Genomic DNA, 19,053 nt, shown 5'->3' on the forward strand with positions numbered 1-19,053 from the left:
TTCACCACACTTGCTTGCAGTATTTGAAGTTCGTGTGATGCTTGACAAGTTGATTTAGACGGACTCTGTTGAAACGATTGCCAAACACTATCAACAGTTGCACCACTCACACAAGGCCTGCCACTTCGAGGACAATCTTCAACGCTGCCTATTTTGTTAAACTTTGCATACCATTGCTTTATTGATTTAATGTCAGGAGGAGGGCTGCCTCCATAAGAAGCCTGAAATTTAAACTCAACACTGATGGGCGATTTCCTTCCATAAAACCAAAGCACAAATTGCGCTTTCTCCTGCTTTGACGCCATTTCGCCAGCAACTAACATGACCTAACAGACTGTGTCAGTGTTGTGGAGCACTAGCGGCATCTACTGGTCACAACAACTAGAAAAACGAAGCTATGTAACAGCTTCAAATGTAACTTATTATGTCAAACAGTTATTCCGTTATAAATTTTTGTAATCAGGGCAAGACTTTGTGCTCACCCTGTATATCAGGAATAGCATTGGTCCTAATTTGCTATCTTGTGGAACCCCTATATTAATGTATTTTGCTTCTGATAAGAGTTTTATTAAATGTTTACATCTATTTGAAGTATGTGTTATCTCTACTCTTTGTACCCTATCTGCTAGGTATGATCGCAACCAGTCATTAGCTACCCCTCTTATTCCTAATGCTTCTAATTTATTTAATAGAATCTTGTAGTCAGCTGTATCAAAGGTCTTAGAAAGATACAAAAATATTCCTGTGACACACTCATCTTTGTCAAGAGCATCAAGTACAACCTTTGTGAATTCTATTACGGCTGACTCCGTATTTTTGCCACTCCGGAAACCAAACTGTGATTATATGTATTCAGGTAATTCATTAATCTTGTCTTTCATAACTGCTTCTATTATTTTTGAGAATGGTGACAGCAGGGAAATGGGCCAGTAATTTTATGTCTTCTGCATTACCTTTCTTAAGCAAAGGTACAACTCTTGCCTGTTTTAACCGCTCTGGAAGTGTTCCTGATGTGAAGGATTCATTTATTATATTTGTTAAGGGACCTTGTATAATCTCTATGCATTGTTTCGGCATATACATTGGTACTTCATCTAAGCCTACTGACTTTTTATTTTTTTGTTTTTGAATAGTTATGTTGACTTCATTCTCTGTGGTTGAAAGTAACATCATTGTATTTTCATGCAACATTATTTACAGGAGTTTTATTTGTTTTGGGGAAGTTTTGCTTTAACTTCTCTGCAAAACTTCAAAAATTCTCATTTACTTAGTTTGCTAAGTGTTGTGGATCATTTATCCCCCTCCCTTAGCAGTATGTTATTCTGCATTTCTTTGTCTCTCCCCATTTCCTTTTTTGTAACATCCCAGACTGCTTTGCTTTTATTCCCGGCATTGTTTATTATTTTGTCATTAAATTCCTTTTTTGCAGCAATCAGCACCTTCCTATAGATTGTTTTGTATCTATGATATAAATTTAAAAATTCTGGATCATTGTGACTTTTTTCATGGAACTGAGGTATTTAAGTGTTTGAGAGGCCTTCTTAATATCTGCTATTATCCATCTGTTTTTGTGAGATGTTGATACAGACATTTGTACTTTTGGAAATGCATTTTCAAAGTTCAATTTAAATAATGTGGAGAATTTAGAGAATTTCATATTCACATTGGTTTCCTTATACACTTCATCCGAGCTTTGATTTGCTGGTTCCATTGAAAAATCTTTTGTTTTGATTTCTAATAGATGTCATTTGTAGGCTTGTAGTTCAGGGAATGATTCAATGCATGATTTTACTGTTGTTATTTGACAGAGATGGTCTGATAGTATGAGATCTTTTATAGCTACATCACATTTTTCCCTGTCCGTATTTGTGGCCACATAGTCAATTACTGATGCAGTCATTGTAGTAACCCTTGTTGCACTATTGACCAATAGGGACATGCCAAAACTTTGAATGATATTTGTGAGGGTGCTGCTGGATTCATTTATGATGTTAGTGTTGATGGTAATGTCCCCACACAGAATTATGTTGACATTTGTAGTTGAGACTGTGTCTAGAACTTCTGTTAATTTATTGAAAAAGGTATCCACACAACCACTGGGAGATCTAATTTCTTGGTGATATCAAGCCCTGTTAATTCAATAGCTGATATTTCAAAGTGTTTGTCTGCACTTGCTGTACTGAGATCATGCCTTGATTTGAACTGTGTTTCTTTTCTGATATAAATGCATGATCCCCCACCCCTTGAAGCAGTTCTGCAGTAAGAGTTTGCCCTTTCATATGATGATAACACTACATGTTGGATTTCTGTCTCTCTACACCAGTGCTCAGTAACACAAACTACTGTGGAGTTCAAAGATAGGGGCCCACCTTATAATAGTTGTATTTTATTTTTTTATTGATTGGATGTTTCGATGGAGTATTTTAAGTCTGTGAAATGCCCCATGTTACTCTTTTCAGGTGTTTGTTTTTCTTTGTGACATGTGGTATGTGTGATATTTGGAGTGTTAAAATCTGTCTTGTGAGTGATTGTTTCAGTATTTTTTAAAGTGCTGGAGATATTCTTTAGGCAGGGGAACCTGTTGTCTGGATTTATCCTAAAAAAGACTTACTTTTCCTACCCATGAGAACAGGTATTTGACCATGTGTGGCCCGAGATCCACTTCCTATACTTTCATGAATCAGCTGTACCAATCTTCCCTTCCCAGTCCTGTTTAAGTGTAGGCCATGCCTAGTGAAACCCAATCTGTTGATAGTCCCGACGGGCACCAGAGAAACATGAGTGAAGTTGGTTGTACTCAGAGCCATCCCTAACCCCACATTGATTCACCTCACAGCTCCATCAAGGCGTGGCCGATCATGACGCCGGAACAGCTCAGCAAAGTGTAAATTGGTGCCATGAGTCAGGGAATCTATCTTGTCCAGGTCACCACCTATGTCATATGCCCCATCCCTGTCCAAACTGTTTCCTGCCCCACCCATTATCACTTCATGGTCCTTTTTTTTAAAGTTCTTACGACATAAATATCACATGACTTAACCTTGCATTTGGCTTGAAGATACTGGTGGCTTGTACGCTGCCCCTAAACTTACCTGTACCTGAGGTCCTACACCTTGCCCATGGCTACTACCCAGCAGCAGCACTTTTTTCTTTCTAACGCTTTGTACACTCTTACACTTCTTGGCCTTGGTTGATGTGTGCAGCACATTTTTTGCTCCTCGTTCCACCTGAGGCTCTTCTCCACTTAACTCTGGCGGTGGTAGATACCTGTTTTTGGTGTTGATAAAACTGTTAGATCACGTTCTCTTTCTTCCTATCCTCCTACCAGCTGTCAGTTCTCAACCACCCTCCTCCCACCTATCTCTCTTGATCCTTCCTTCTTCCTCCAACTGCGTCTGAAGGGCACAGATTTTCCTTTCCCGTTCTCCAATCAAAATATTCGTACTGCATAGTCTGCAGTTTTAGGAGAGAACCTCTTCTGTTATACCAACATTTCCCCACTGCATCCCCCCACCGCCAGTGAAAATATTTCCTACTGGATTGGAAGAAATCCTTTTACTGACTACCCTATACTAGCTCCCACATTTCTGACTAACAGTCAGTGAGTAAGTTTAAAGAATGTTTTAAATTTGTCAAGGATGTGAGATTGGCTGTATGTAAACAAAAAACGACACAAAGGTCTTATGTGTGGTTGTTGTTGTTTTTGAATTGTTTAGAGATACACTGACAGAAGAATGAATTGGTAATTTACATATCAAGCGTGTTTGGCCAGGTTTTTAAATGTTTATAACTTGGAAAATTTATGCCTAGATCGCGTTTGCCTAACTAGTAAACAATACGAAATGTGTTAGTTAAATATGATTTAGAAACGTTTAATTACACTTTTATTGTGACAATAGACACTGATGAAACTAGTAGCTGTCTTTTTTTTTCAATGAACTTTACACTATCAAGAAAACTTGAATAGATTTTTTGTGTTTACGTCATGCAAAATTTCCGGTTATGTTGCGATTATCAGGATTTCAAGTAACATGAACAAGAACAAGCTCTCCAGGGACGCTAATATTCAGTTGTGCAACAAGAACGGACACTACAGCAAGTATACGAAACAAAGAAAATTTAAATTTGACACTATTTCCTCTAAAATAAGTTCTTTTAGTGGACGAAGAAAATACCTGTGATCTCACTCGGCGGCCATCTCACTTATCATGTTGAAGAGATCTTGTATTGATTCTTGAGAGGTAGTCCACAATGACATTATCCACACCATGGACGTGGTATATGTTGGTGGTGTAGTGTGCAGTAAGATCTAGATGTCTTAATTCATGTGGACAGGCATCCTGAGATGGGATTTCAGTGGCCTCCACCAAAAGTTAGTGATCTGTGTGCACACTTATATGGTAGCCCTCAGTATCCTCACGGATATGTTTGACAATGTATACCACGAAGAGCTCTTGACTGAAAGCTGACTACATAATTTGTGAGGAAGATAGTTTGCTTTGAGAAGAACCGAAGCAGTTGGTGCACTCTTGTCTGCCACATGCTGAAGAACCACCCCTACCACACTGTTACTCGCATCAGTTGAAAGTGTTAGTTGTACTTTGGGGTGAGAATCAAAGAAATGGCTTGTACTAAACAGTTCTTCACCCAATTGAATGCTTTTGTCTTCTTCGTGGTCCGCTCGACTTTTCTAGTATTAATCTTTACCAGCCATGGTCCAAGAGAGGAGACTGAATATGGCTGCGGGATGAAGGTGTCGCTGATAGAAGTTAAGGAACCAAGGAATCAGTGCAGGTCATGAAAAGTTTCTGGAAGTGTAAGATTTATCACCATGTTCATGTGTTCCATGTTTGGTTTGGTGTGTGATGATTTGAGCATATGCCCTAAGAATGTCAACTCTTTTTATTTTTATTTTTTATTATTATTATTTTTTTTTATGAAAACACCAACTTGGCATGGTGCTGCTAGAACTTGTCCTAGATGATGTGAATGTCCTTGTGGGTGCTGGAGAAGAAGAGTATGTAATCGAGATATGTCATGTCGATTATAATTATCCGGGCTGTTATGCTGTGGTCGGTTGATGAATTCTGTGTCAATTACCAAAGTTTTGTCCCCGTCTGCAGAGGACATCTTCAAGGGTGTCTGTAGCTCGATGGAAGGTCCAACACAACCACTGGCTCGCTACTGTGAGTGGGTGTGTTGGACCTTCCATCAAGCTACAGACCCCCTTGAAGATGTCCTCCACAGACGGGGACGAAACATTGGGAATTGACACAGAATTCATCAACTGACGACGGCATAATAGACATGACGTTTCCGGCCGTGAAAGTCTCCATTTTAGAATCGAGATATGTGTAGCAGAAGAGAAACTGATGATAGTCTATCAATAAAATGTTGCCACATTTGTGATAGGTGTAGCTGTATGGAAATTGATGGAAGTAGTCTGTCAGTGAAACATTGTCACATTTGTGCGGTGTTCTTAAGGCCATTTGGCATGAAGGGATACTCATAGAGTCCAAGAGGGGTAATGGTTGCCATTTTTGGGATATCATGTGGGTGCATTAGTATTTGTAAATATGCCCACTTACAATCAATAACACTGAATACTGTTGCATGCATGAAGTCTTGGATGTTGGGTATAGGGTAGCAGTCATGTACAGTTCTGGAGTTTGAGTACCCTATAATCTCCACAAAGTCGATTGACCCATCTTTTTCAGGGACAGGCTTGATGCTGGAAGCCCACAGAACTGTGTGACAGTTGGATGATGTGTGCCTGTTAAAGTTCCTGTATCATGTTTTTGGCAGTCTGTAGGTCTGCGCGACACAAACAGTAAGGTTTGTGGTGAACGGGAGGACTGTCGGTGGTCGTGATGTTGTGCGTGGTTCTGTCTCAAACTGCACATGCATTGGCCCAAGTGTGGAAAGTGAGTAGTCTGTTCCACTGTTTACAAACACTGCACCGTGTGGTGTACTGTCCTTGTGGTGATTGTTGTCAGCCACTGTCAGTGTGCACTGCTGCACGGTGACTATTGTGCACGAAATGTGACGGGGTAGGAGCTTGGTTGTAGGCGGTCCACAATCTACTGCAGCCAGCTGTTGAGAGCATAGGGCACAAAAGTGTTTGCATGCCGATGTAAGTGCTGCTTCAGTCTCACTGATGCGATGCCAAAGTCAGTGTATCACTGGTGGGTAGTGAGAATATCGTCAAACAACTGGGCATACTTGTGGAGTGCATTGGTAGGAGTTGCTAGCAGAAAGGCATTCAGATGAATGTGCTTTTGTCTACCTAAATAAAACCAAATAAATCAGGAGAACAGATCTTATAGGCATTGTCAAAGTGAAAAGTCCCACAGTGAAATTCCCATTAGCGTGTTACGTAAGTGTTGCTCATATTACGTTGGGCAAGAGCTGGAAGAACTGTAGAAAGTCCATGTGTATGATCAGTTCACAGATGGTTGTTACGCAGAAAGTCCAGGTGCACTGCATGTTCTTTAACATATGAACAGCGTGCATAGTAATACCGTAGACTGATATCTGTGAGTTGTTCGCTGAGTAAAGTAAGAATGATGATGCCAGGATAATGTGCTGCAGTGTGGTAAGGAGCTGATGTCAGAGCCTGCATTGACTAAAAGGTACTGTTGAGTGGTGAGGTCCAGCACAAAGAGGCATTCACGCACGGTTGTCACGAGGGTGACATGGGTTTGCACTTTGCGGGGATGAGGTATGTCACTTTGCTCTTTGGAGTAGGCTGAAGTGCCCATTTTGCTCCACTGGTGTTGTTTGGGAACTCGCAAGGAGCATGACGTAACTGTTTTTCCAGTATTCAGGACAATCTCTGCAAGAGAACAGTCTCTGCTGTGCTGTACTTGTTTGAATGTGTCGGTGACAGGATAAGGTTGCTGATTAGTTCAGACTGTCCTGCTAGATGGCAGAATAGGTTAACGTATTCCCAACTGTCAAATGAAGTTCTGGTTGCTTCAAAAACACTGTCCACTGTCACGAACCACTAAGCCAGGCGGTCAGTTTTCAACAGTTTTAGTTCGAGATGCACACTGTAATGCGGGGCTGAGGCTCAAGAGGTAATTGTATTGTCCGGTGTAAGAGGCCACATGGCTGCCAATTTTTCATGGCACACAACTGGTTGTGATGATGCAGTAATCAGTAATACATATACAAATTGTCTCATGGGAAGTGCAAAAGTGCCATTAATATCATGTTGCAATCTTTGTCCGTTAAAACATTGTCAGTGGTGGCATTGTCCTCAAAGTCCACGAGCAAATTTTTTGTTTGCTGCCATTATTGATGTGTAGTCGGTACAGGTTCCAAATTGTACGTGCACTCGGTTTTCAATGTTGTATTTCCACCATGATGACACTGCACATTCGGCACTGCTATCCTTGTAGCACTGTAATCCAAATGCGGTGCGGGGGATGATGCATTGTGTAATGGTCTGCCTGTCACAACATAATACCCCAGGCTGAGTGTTTGTGTGGGCCACAAAACCAGCAGCGATTCCACTTGTACCTTCTTTAGTATATTGTTCAACAAATGAGATTTTTTTTAAATGTGAGATGTTCATTAACAAATATTGCCACCCCCACCCCCTTTCACGTTGTTGCCTGCAGTTATCTACTAACACATCTAACACATACCGTATTTACTCCAATCTAGCTGCACTTTTTTTCCGGTCTTTGTAATCCAAAAAACCGGTGTGGCTTAGAATCGAGTGCAAAGGAAGCGGAAGTTCTGAAAAATGTTGGTAGTTGTCGCCACAACTAACTTCTGCCGTCAAATATATGTAGCGCAACACAGGTATGCTTTGCAGGCACAAAGATAAATACTGGCACCAAAATCCCTGTGTCAGTAAATAAATTAAAAGAAAAGGCAGGAGAATGTAAACATTATGCCATGTATTCTTTCGTGTTTGCTGCTATCTCATTTAAATCCTGTCTGCCTAATAAACTACAAAACTAGACCAAGACAACAGCAAACACGGATGAATATATATATCATCTCATGTTTATATTCGTATTATTCTTATACTGAATAGTGATACAGTCAGAAATGAAGCACAGCAACTGACTAAATTTTTAAATCTAAGGTGACTCTAACTTCTGTGCAGAATGTAATGTACTAAAGAGGCGTCTGCAAAGATTTTCAAACGGAGAAAAATTTTCGCTAAACTCTCGTTCAGAACATCTATCATACGCAGCTATTATTTGGTTCTTGTTGATCATTATCAGAGAAAGCAGCAGTGTAAGTAACAACAAATAGCAGTCTCTTGCCATTGTTTCGCTAATGAGATAATTCCTTTTTTTTATATATATATATATATATATATATATATATATATATATATATATATATATATATATATATATATATATATATATATATAAAAAAACAAAGATGAGGTGACTTACCGAACAAAAGCGCTGGCAGGTCGATAGACACACAAACAAACACAAACACACACACAAAATTCAAGCTTTCGCAACAAATTGTTGCCTCATCAGGAAAGAGGGAAGGAGAGGGGAAGACGAAAGGAAGTGGGTTTTAAGGGAGAGGGTAAGGAGTCATTCCAATCCCGGGAGCGGAAAGACTTACCTTAGGGGGAAAAAAGGACAGGTATACACTCGCACACACGCACATATCCATCCACACATACAGGCACAAGCAGACATTGGTCTTTAAATATGTCTGCTTGTGCCTGTATGTGTGGATGGATATGTGCGTGTGTGCGAGTGTATACCTGTCCTTTTTTCCCCCTAAGGTAAGTCTTTCCGCTCCCGGGATTGGAATGACTCCTTACCCTCTCCCTTAAAACCCACTTCCTTTCGTCTTCCCCTCTCCTTCCCTCTTTCCTGATGAGGCAACAATTTGTTGCGAAAGCTTGAATTTTGTGTGTGTGTTTGTGTTTGTTTGTGTGTCTATCGACCTGCCAGCGCTTTTGTTCGGTAAGTCACCTCATCTTTGTTTTTATATATAATTTTTCCCACGTGGAATGTTTCCTTCCATTATATTGATATATATATATATATATATTGTAAGAGTCAGTAGCGAACACTACGCAAGCCACGTCGTGAGCGGCGACAGGCCATAAACACTCGTTATCAGAATGCGACAAACAATGCATGACACAGTACAATAATGCATTTTCAGCTTAGAGTGACATAAACACCTATAACAAAGAGAACGGCACTTATCAGATCAAAGCAAAATAAGCAATCGATTCAAACCAGACAAAGCATTTGAAAAAGGAAGGGTACCTGTATAAATACGGACGGAGCTTAACTGTTAAGCTTATGACTCGAACCAAACTACTGTAGCTGTATCTTCATCCATTCGACCTCAATTGTGTTTCACATTACAATGGACCAACTTTGTTTCGATTTGGAGGGGCGGTCTAAAACTTTTCTCTCACCTTGAATTTCAAGTCTCAAATTTCAGGAGCGGCTTAGATTCAGGTAAATTTTTTTTCCTTGATTTCGAGTCTCATTTTTCAGGTGTGGCTTAGATTCGAGTGCGGCTTACATTTGAGTAAATACGGTAACCATCTATTTTGTGATACTCAATTTCACTGTCTTTCACCCCATGTTGTGTTATTACAAATGGGGGTGGTGAATGTTCATCCATTAATGCTTGCAGTATATGGAGCTTATTTCTTGATTAATGCACACTGAATTGTATTATCCTAGGGAGTACTGGTATTTCTGTTTTCCTATCATTCTCTATTAATCATAACACTTTGTAATAAGGGATCCTGAATCAGTGAAATTGTTGCACAGACCACAGACCTTTCACACTACACAGTAGTGACAATGTACTCACTTCAAAGCCAGTTTCCTTGCTATGTGAACAGTGTTCTTCCATGTCCAGAGTGTTTTCTGCTACATCAGTTAATGTAGTGTGGGGATCTACTTTTTGAATACAGAATATTCTCGGTGTAAAGCATGATGAAGGGGAGGTGAAAGGCCTTTCCCATGGCTGTCCACTTAACAGAAGGAGCTTTTTTGTGCGTCCAGGCACTAGAAACTCTGTTTAAACCTTTATCAGAAGATTTGTTGTGTTTACTTCCATCTACACTGTTTGTTATTTCGCTGACTGAATCGAGTGCTGCGAACTTAGTGAAGGAAGTTTTGAGGTATAGGTGTCTTATCTCAGAAAGTTAAAGTTAACAGCAACGATTTAGGTGTTAACACGTTTCCCATAGTGCCAAAGGAATTACATAATTTGACAGCTGAGTATATATTTGGACCATTATCAAGAGGTAGAGATGGAGCACCTTACATTTTTTGTAGCAATTAAGTGTTGGTCACAATATCTGACACTGTATCCTATTAAAGTATCAAATAAAACATCAATAGTTAACTTTTTTAAGTGAGACAAGGAGATTACTCATTGGTAATGGCACACAGTTTATAATTTTAAAGAATTTCAACATGGGAAGCTGTCAAGTATGTTATCATTTCTAATTACCATTCTCAGTCTAACCCATCAGGAAGAGTGATGAAGGAAGTGGTTTGACTTTGCCAGGCATACTGTTCAAATAAATAAATCAAGACAGTGCCAATAAGCCAGCACTATACTGATACATCAGTCTCAGAAAAAAACACAAAATGTGCCTGAAGTGGAACTTGTTACATGGAAGGTGTGTGAACGTGGATTGGGACGATGTTAATTGGTCACGTCATGATTGTGTGCATGATAAACATCAACAGTTTTGGAATGGTAAATAAAAAAAGAAACTATCAAGGTACTAAATAGTGACCTCAAAATCCTTATTTTAAAAGAAATAGTGTTTTTGAAACAAGAAAATACAAAATGCATAAATGGAAAAAGTTTATGGATTTGTGACAACAGTAAAACAATGATGGAAAATATCAACAAAAATAGCTGAATTCAAATTGTTAAAAGTGATGTGCAAACCAAAAAACTATTATGGATGATGAAGCAGAAGCAATGAGAAACTCATAGTATGTTGACCTTACAAATACATATAAGTCTGATTTTCTGTAATTTTTTTAGCATTGTTATTGCACAATTTGTATTTTTTAGGAAGTTGTATTTTTTTGACTCATTATGGAACGTGGAGTCATAAAATTTTGTGAGTAAGCTTACTGTGATGCGCAGTGCCTATCTTGTAATCTGCCCCACCACAATTTTTATGACATCTGCGTGACTCATGCTTGCTAGACAAATCCGTACCAAACTGCGCAGATCTTCTTTGAATCTTTTCTGTCTTTGCCATTAATTCAACTTGATGGGATGGATGATCAACATCCAAGAATTGGTCAAACTGTGGTTTTTAATTTGAACTGTACAATGGTGTAGTGAACCTTCTTGATGTTCCAGCTGTGTGTTAGACTTGGAGTTGAACTAAAAGCTTCAGTCTTCTAATGAAATTAGCTTGGTACTGCTTACAGATTATGCTCCAGTGCACCAAATTGTGATACACGAGGAAGAAACTGTTTTAAAAGCTTCTGTAAAAATCAACATTAGCAGTAGTTTGATAGCCTTTTCCTTCTTCCTCCTCTAGCTGTTAATAAGATACCATTCTTCTGTCTCGAATAATCCCAAGAATTTTCTTAATGAGTGACCTCTTGTTGAAAGATTTGTTGTGATCAGATTCTGATTTATGTACCATATGGTTTGTCACAGTGGCACACAAAGGATTTCCAGCAGATAAAAATGTTAGGGAGATCATGGATGAAGTAGTTGGGTCAAGATATGCTCCATTCAACCCTGATGTTGAATTAAATCGGGACCAAGTAGCAGATTTAACAGCTTTCCTCAGAGGTTTGTTGTACTCTTTTCTTCCATTTTGTTCTCCAGTTAAAATTTATCATAGAAATGTAATTACTTTAGTCTGTAATTTCAGGTCTTAAAGTGGAGTATAAATTGCCAGATCAGACAACATCAAAACGCATATATCGTGTGAACTCAGCTGTTTTAAGTGCCAGGAGGCAGGAGTGAGTACTTACAGTTTACTTGATATAATTTTATTTCAGAAACTGATTTAATAAATTGTAAATGATTTATTCTGTGATAAAAATAGTTTTTGATGCATTTTGATCTTAAGAACAGGTAAGTACATTTAATTTTTTATGCTGTTTTATGCAGTAAATACTTAAGAAAGATAATTACCTCAAGAAGGTCCATGTAGTTTCTGCATTGCAGGCCTCATTTTTCAGCTGTGAGTGTTTGCTCCCTACAATGTGAAAACATGGATCTGATGCGGAAGTAGTACACGACTCGAACACAGAAATGTTCCATGCAGTTCCTTACGATATGAAAATACGTGCTAGTATGTATAACTTTCAGAACTGTTGGTTCCCTTCTCTAGGAGAAAAGAGGGATAGATTGGGAAGTTTATGAAGCGAGGACAGTTCACCCAAACTCCAGGATGAAAAGTGACAAGGCATCAGATCTTCAGCATCCTATGCTGTCCAGGTGCCTCACCCTTCATGTTTGTTTCCCTTTGTCTCAACAACAACCCTGTCCCTTTCTTCCTGAGGGCCAAGTGACTTGCTTCTCTTTTCCAGTATATTATTCTTTTCTCCCTAAGGAAGAAACTAACAGTTCTCAAAACTAGGAATAGTTTTTCATCTGCTAAGTGTGGTTATTGACAATACTGGAATTCTACCAGTGCTGACTGGATTGATTAAATTCATATTAGAAAAAATAATAATTGAAGAGAAAATACTAATTGGACAAAAGTAATAATTGAATAAATAAATGACATAAGTAACCCTACTCTCTTTTGGTTTCAGTAGATATTCTTTCTTTCCTATCAAGTTTCTTTAATCCCTATTTCAGGGTGGTAAGTTGGCTGAATAACCTTGGAACCTAAGGGGAATAGATCTAACCTGTAAAAGTTAGGGAATCGTAAAAGACTTTGGGAATTTGGAAAACACAGAAATTCAGAAAAATTCAGTATCAGTTTCAGCTGTACGTTGAATGAAACGTGTGCTGAGTCATTTTATTACAAATCACTCTGAGACCCTGTCATGACATATAGAAGGGCACATGTGTTTTTTGCTCTACATCAATTCATATCATTTACTTACAGATTCAAATTGGCTGATGGGAGACCAATAACTATAGAGGAATATTTCCGAAGAGAGAAGAAATACACTTTAAAATATCCAAATTTGCCTTGTCTTCATGTTGGAGCACAAAATCGAGCCACTCCAATATTTCTACCAGTTGAGGTAATGATTTTGCAGCACTGCATTGCTTTTGGAAAAACATTTCCTGTTCCTAGTAATAATTTATTGTGGCTTGAAAAAGTTAGAGGAAAGAATTTGATTGGTGAAAGAGAAGAGCATAACTGAAAGTATGGCAAGGTATCAGAGAAATGGGAGCAGCAGCAGCAGCAGCAGCAGGAGTGTAACAACAACTGTGGCAACAACAATTGCAGGAGTCAAGTGAATGTTAGTGAGCATATGCCACTCTATGGAGGACTGTAGTACCTGTTTTAAGAATATAAGCCTTCATCTCTGCCTGTTTGATTTCCTGTACAAAGCAGGCTTCATATCACTCAGGTGTGTGGTTCAAATGTTTATCAGAATTTCCTTTGGAATAAACCTGTATTGTTTGAGGAAGAAGACTGCATACCCAGGTCAGGTCTGTGCCCAAAGAATCATTATAGATTCTGTCAAGGAATGATTATGGATTCAGTAAAAACCAAAACACCAGTAAACTGTTAAGCAGCACTGACCAACACATCAGTGGTCATCCTGCATCACCCTGACCTGGAAAAGTTTTACCACATCCTTCATCGGGGTTTTTACTACCTCTCACCGTGCCCTGAGATGAGGGATACCTCCGTGTCTGCCTCATCATTCCACCTCCCTCTCCTTTCCATTTTCCATCCTTCCCCCTCCCTCTGCCTTATGCTTTGCCCTCTGATCTCCTTTCATCTTGTTGTGCAGCCACTGAGTCATCTGTCAAAAGAGTTGGCTCATGGTGTCCTGCTACCCCATCCTCACTTTATGTGTCCATCCCTACCCCTCCCCACCTCTATTTTCCTTGGCAACCACTGTCAATAATCAAGAGTTAGCATCACTGTGGCTTGGGGTGTGTATGTATTTCAGTGGCTGCCTGGTTTTGTGTGTGAATGTATGTACTTTTACCAGAGAAAGATCAAGAGCTGGAAAGCTAGTGTAAATACTGTTCTCTGTTGTGTGTTTTTATGCACCTCACATCAGTCAGCTGTAGGTGAGTAATTGCCTTTTCTTTATTTTAATTAGTACACACTTGATTTTTGAAAGTAATTTGGCAGCCATAATAAAAATGATAATAATACCAGGAACTATCATATTGTAACTGTACAAATTATATATTCTGCTCCAATTATATCATAAACAGAAAACACATTGTCAATTAGTATCTGACATAACAAATCAGTTATTGTTTTTCATATACCAGCAGTAATCTCTGAATTTGCGTAATTTCAAGATGTACCATTATCTTAATATATTGGAAACTGAAGTTAGACTAATAATCCTCAAAGTTATCATTAAAAGGATAAATATTTCAATCTTACGAATAATTTGTGCGCCAGTAGACTTCACAATTTTCTCATTACATTTAGCAGACATTTCATCACTTTTAGATGCACTGATAAATAATTGTCGTCAATATCTGTAATTTTTTTTAATGATAATACTAACTTTTGTTCCAAATCAAAGCATTTTATTTTTATATTGAGCCGAAAAGTAATATTATTCATAAATGTGAAAAATACTTATTTAATCAGAGGCAGTTTTTTTGTGTCTACTAAATTAGAAAGTTGCAAATTTAACATGTGATTGCTCTTGATATTTTTTCAGTTATGCACAATAGTGAAGGGACAAGTTACATTCAAAAAAATGGATGAGCAGCAGACCTCAGCTATGATCAAATATGCTGCAACCTCAACTGTTGAAAGAAAAAGCAAGATTGATCACTCTGTAAGTATTATGAATATATTTAGGACATTTTGTGTGCTATTCTGACTGGGCAGCCATTTACAACAAAATTCTTCTGTTGAATTTCTTAGCCTCTTACCACACACATTATGCCAGTTCTTAGTAAGTCATCATTAGATCATTTGAATGTGTTAAACAGTAGATTGTCATCTGAAAAAGTGAGCAGAGCCATTAAGTTGATGAGTTACTATGTAACATCAACTTATCTGATGATGGCTTACTAGAAGTCGAAACCAATCACAATACTATTTGTGTGCCCCAAGACTGAGAAATACCAAAAAAGAAATTTGTTACTGAATGGTCACATTGCCCACTTTAGGCAGTATGTTGAGGTCTGCATAACTTTTTACAGCCATGGGTTCTGAAACCTCTTGTAGAGACCGTTTTAGACAGGCAGATAAACTGACCACAGGTTCAGGATATCCATCCTCTTATGAAGTCTGTTGTTAAGAATCAGTCACAGATTAAAAACAGTATCATGTTGCATAAATATAATACAGTCAGCATTTAACATTGTACAGAAATGAAATGAAGTAGCTATACCTCTTATCCAGTATCTAATGAGTCCAACATCATTTGTAGGCAGCTGCAAAACACTCAATAATTATGTGCTGTGTAGCTCTTTCCACAGCCCAAACGAATATGTACACTGATTGCAAAGAAAAGACAGTTTAAAATAAAAGTACATGATTGGTAAAAGTGGACTGTATTTAGTACTACATTGTGAGATTCAGGTACAGGTATGTCCGTGTGGCTTGTCAGTCACATCCATACTCTCCTACTTCTGCCCTCATCTGGCCATCCCATTGTGTTGAAGGGCAGGTAGAAATTCTTACCTGCAGCAACAGTGACCAGTCACTGATGCACCCTCATAGAGGGAGCTTTGCACCAACACAGAACATTCTGCCCACCTAATTGATTGAAATTACACAAATACATATAATCATACCGAGTAATGTTAGCTCACACAAACAAGCAAATTAATGATTGAAAAAAATCATATCCATTGTGCACAAAAGAAATGTAAGTTCAGATAGTAAATGAATGGTTATGGATGCTAAAGTACATGTTTCCTTTGGAACAACACAGATCTTTGACAGCAGTCGTTTATAGGTTCTGGTTGCTGTGGGCACTGAAACATGTTGCTCCAAACAATCAGGACCAGGTTGTGTTCAAACAAAGACCCCAGATGGCCACACATGAGGTGGCAAGTTGTCTCACTTCAGGTGAACCACTGTACTTGGCTGTAGATTGCCTTTCATTGATGACCACTGAGTTCTCTGCTGCAGGTGTGATGAGTAGTTCTGTGGCCACTGTTTCCACATGTGCTGTGTACACTACTGTATGAGTTGTCTTCTCAACAACCTGGATGATGGCTCTGAAAGCAAGCTTGATTCTGGGACTGTTGTCATGGGTTCACCAATAGGAAAAAAGCCTGGAGTAAGGTATGAGGATTTATATGGGGTATCAGGAAGTTGCGTAATGGATCAGGTATTCAAACATACTTCAGTGAGAGTTAGAAGTGCGTATAAATCTTCAGGCATCAATACCTGGTTTCTCACAACTCTCTTTAAATGTGTCTTAATGTATTTTATAACTGCTTCCCAGAGTCTACCAAAATGAAGAAAGCGATGTAGGATAAACTGCCAATATATACCATTCTGCAATGCATAGTTCTTGATTTGTGTTTCCTGGAACTGAGAGCTGAACAGTTTGTGCAGTTCACGCAGCTCATTCCTTGCTCTCACAAATGTCTCCCCACTATCACTGTAAACATTTGTGTAAATGCCTCGATGTGAAATAAATCTTAGAAGAGCAGCATTGAAAACTTGAGAGGGCAGATAAGTGACTAGCTTGATGTGTGCTGTTTTTGTTTCCATACAAATAAGCGAGGCAATGTAGAGCTTTGCCCTAGTTTTGCTCCGTTTTCCTCCATTTCTGATGGTGGCCCTCCACAGTCAACCCCACAATGGAAGGAACAGCCTACTTTGTTCTACTCTGTCTGAAGGAACGAATGTGGAGAATCCAGTCACTCATGATTTTATCACTGCTCTGGAATCTTTGGTGTGCTGACTGGACTGCAGCTGCCGGTGGCATTTGCAATGGACTGCACTGCTCACAGGTGTTGTGTTATGGGAACTGTGAGGTGGAGTAATGATGTCTGCCGGCTTGAGGTGCACTTTACAATGTGATTCTTGAGGAATTTGTAGCCTGGAGAGCTCTACTGCGAACATACCTCTTGATGCATGGGAGGAACTCATAAAGCATGCTAATCTCAGAGTGCACAGTGCAGTGGTAACTGGTTACTTGTAATTCAGCGTATGTGTGACTCAGAGCACATGTTGTTTGTGCTGGATCACTTTCGAGTAGTTTTATTCGCACCAGGAGAACAGAGATGTTGTCAGCCGCAAAACACAGTAATTCTGTACTGCCTCGCTGTTTCCATAGTTCAGATGAATGCACACACTCATTGCTAAGGAAAGGTGGTTGAAAATAAAAGTACACGATTGACAAAAGAGGACTGTATTTAGTGCTACATGGTGAGAGACAGTTACAGATATGTTCGTGTGGTCATGGCCAGACTCTCCTACTTGCGTCCTCATCTGGCCGTTCTATTGTCTTGAAGTCCAGGCAGAAGTTCTTACCTGCAGTGACAGTGACCAGTTGCTGCTACACACTCATGAGGGAATCTTGCACCAACACAGAACACTAATGAAAAAGTGAGTATGGAAGATATTATGTATAAGGGAAATAGATCACTGTTCATGAAATAGAGAAGGTATTGAACAGCAGTCAAGTATCTAAAAAAATGCTTACCTTTCAGGCAAGATTCTGTGTTAGAGCTAACTCATTATGATATCATTGTATAAAATATTCTCAGCCTTCTTGCTGTGTCAGTATAGGGTAAAAACTCAGACTTTTGATAAATGCCTCCATCATCTTCATTAAAAGCAACTGATTAATTTAGTTGTTGCTGTGATGGCTATCTAAAATGTATAGTTGGCCTTTCATTGTGCTGCAAGAGATCCTGTCATTGCTAACAATGGAAAGATACTAGTGCTGCCACTGCCTGTATTGGTGGTAAACTCCTCACTGATTTTTCTGTAGGCTGTCATCATTGATAGCCCACTTCCACACACAAGATTCAGCCATTGTAAAATTATTGTTGCATGTTCTGCTCCCTAAGTCCACATTCATGACAGACCCAGTAGCTTGATGCTTAGGACAAGATTTTGGTTTCCCTTAACATAATTTTATGCTTATCTGTAAGGCTTTTCTCAACATTACTGATTTTTCTAAACCTCAGTTTTTAGGGTGCTGTTAGTGTTCAGCACAATGTCCAGAAACTGTATGGACTGACTGAGAAATATAGTTACTTTCACATTAATAACGAATCTCGCACTGAAGTGCCAAAGAAACTGGCATAGGCATGCCTGCTCAAATACAGAGATATGTAAACAGGCAGAATACGGCACTGCAGTCGGCAACACCTATATAAGACAACAAGTATCTGGCGCAGTTGTCAGATTGGTTACTGCTGCTACAATGGCAGGTTATCAAGATTGAAATGAGTTTGAATGTCGTGCTATAGTTGGCGCTCGAGTTACAGGAAACAGCATCTCTGAGGTAGCAATGAAGTGGTGATTTTCCCATATGACAATTTCATGAGTGTACTGTGAATATCAAATCTCTGACATCACTGCAGCCAGAAAAAGATCCTGCAGAATGGGACCAACGATGACTGAAGAGTGTGACAGAATTGCAACCCTTGCGCAAATTGCTTTAGATTTCAATGCTGAACCATCAACAAGTGTCAGAATGCAAACCATTCAATGAAATATCATCGATTTGGGCTTTCGGAGCCAAAGGCCCACTCATGTACCCTTGACGACTGCACGACACAATGCTTTATCCCTCGCTTGGGCTCGCCAACACCAACATTGGACTGTTGATGACTGGAAACGTGTTGCCTGTTCAGGCAAGTTTTGTTTAAAATTGTCTCGAGCAGATGGAAGTCTACAGCCCTGCGTGTCAGCAGGTGACTGTTCAAGCTGGTAGGGGCTCTGAAATGCTGTGG

The 19,053-nt window shown here is 39.2% G+C and overlaps 1 protein-coding gene across 1 annotated transcript in view; it reads left to right on the forward strand.

The window, feature by feature from the left end:
- LOC124544676 (protein argonaute-2-like) overlaps positions 1–19,053 on the forward strand; it is a 314,130-nt gene that overhangs the window by 109,985 nt on the left and 185,092 nt on the right. Inside the window, exons 8-11 of the mRNA XM_047123299.1 lie at positions 11,662–11,799; positions 11,882–11,972; positions 13,073–13,214; positions 14,838–14,957. Coding sequence (XP_046979255.1) covers positions 11,662–11,799; positions 11,882–11,972; positions 13,073–13,214; positions 14,838–14,957 — 491 coding nt within the window. The remainder of the gene's footprint in view (positions 1–11,661; positions 11,800–11,881; positions 11,973–13,072; positions 13,215–14,837; positions 14,958–19,053) is intronic.

This window comes from Schistocerca americana, chromosome 8 (genome assembly GCF_021461395.2).
Source record: "Schistocerca americana isolate TAMUIC-IGC-003095 chromosome 8, iqSchAmer2.1, whole genome shotgun sequence".
NCBI classification, from domain to species: domain Eukaryota; kingdom Metazoa; phylum Arthropoda; class Insecta; order Orthoptera; family Acrididae; genus Schistocerca; species Schistocerca americana.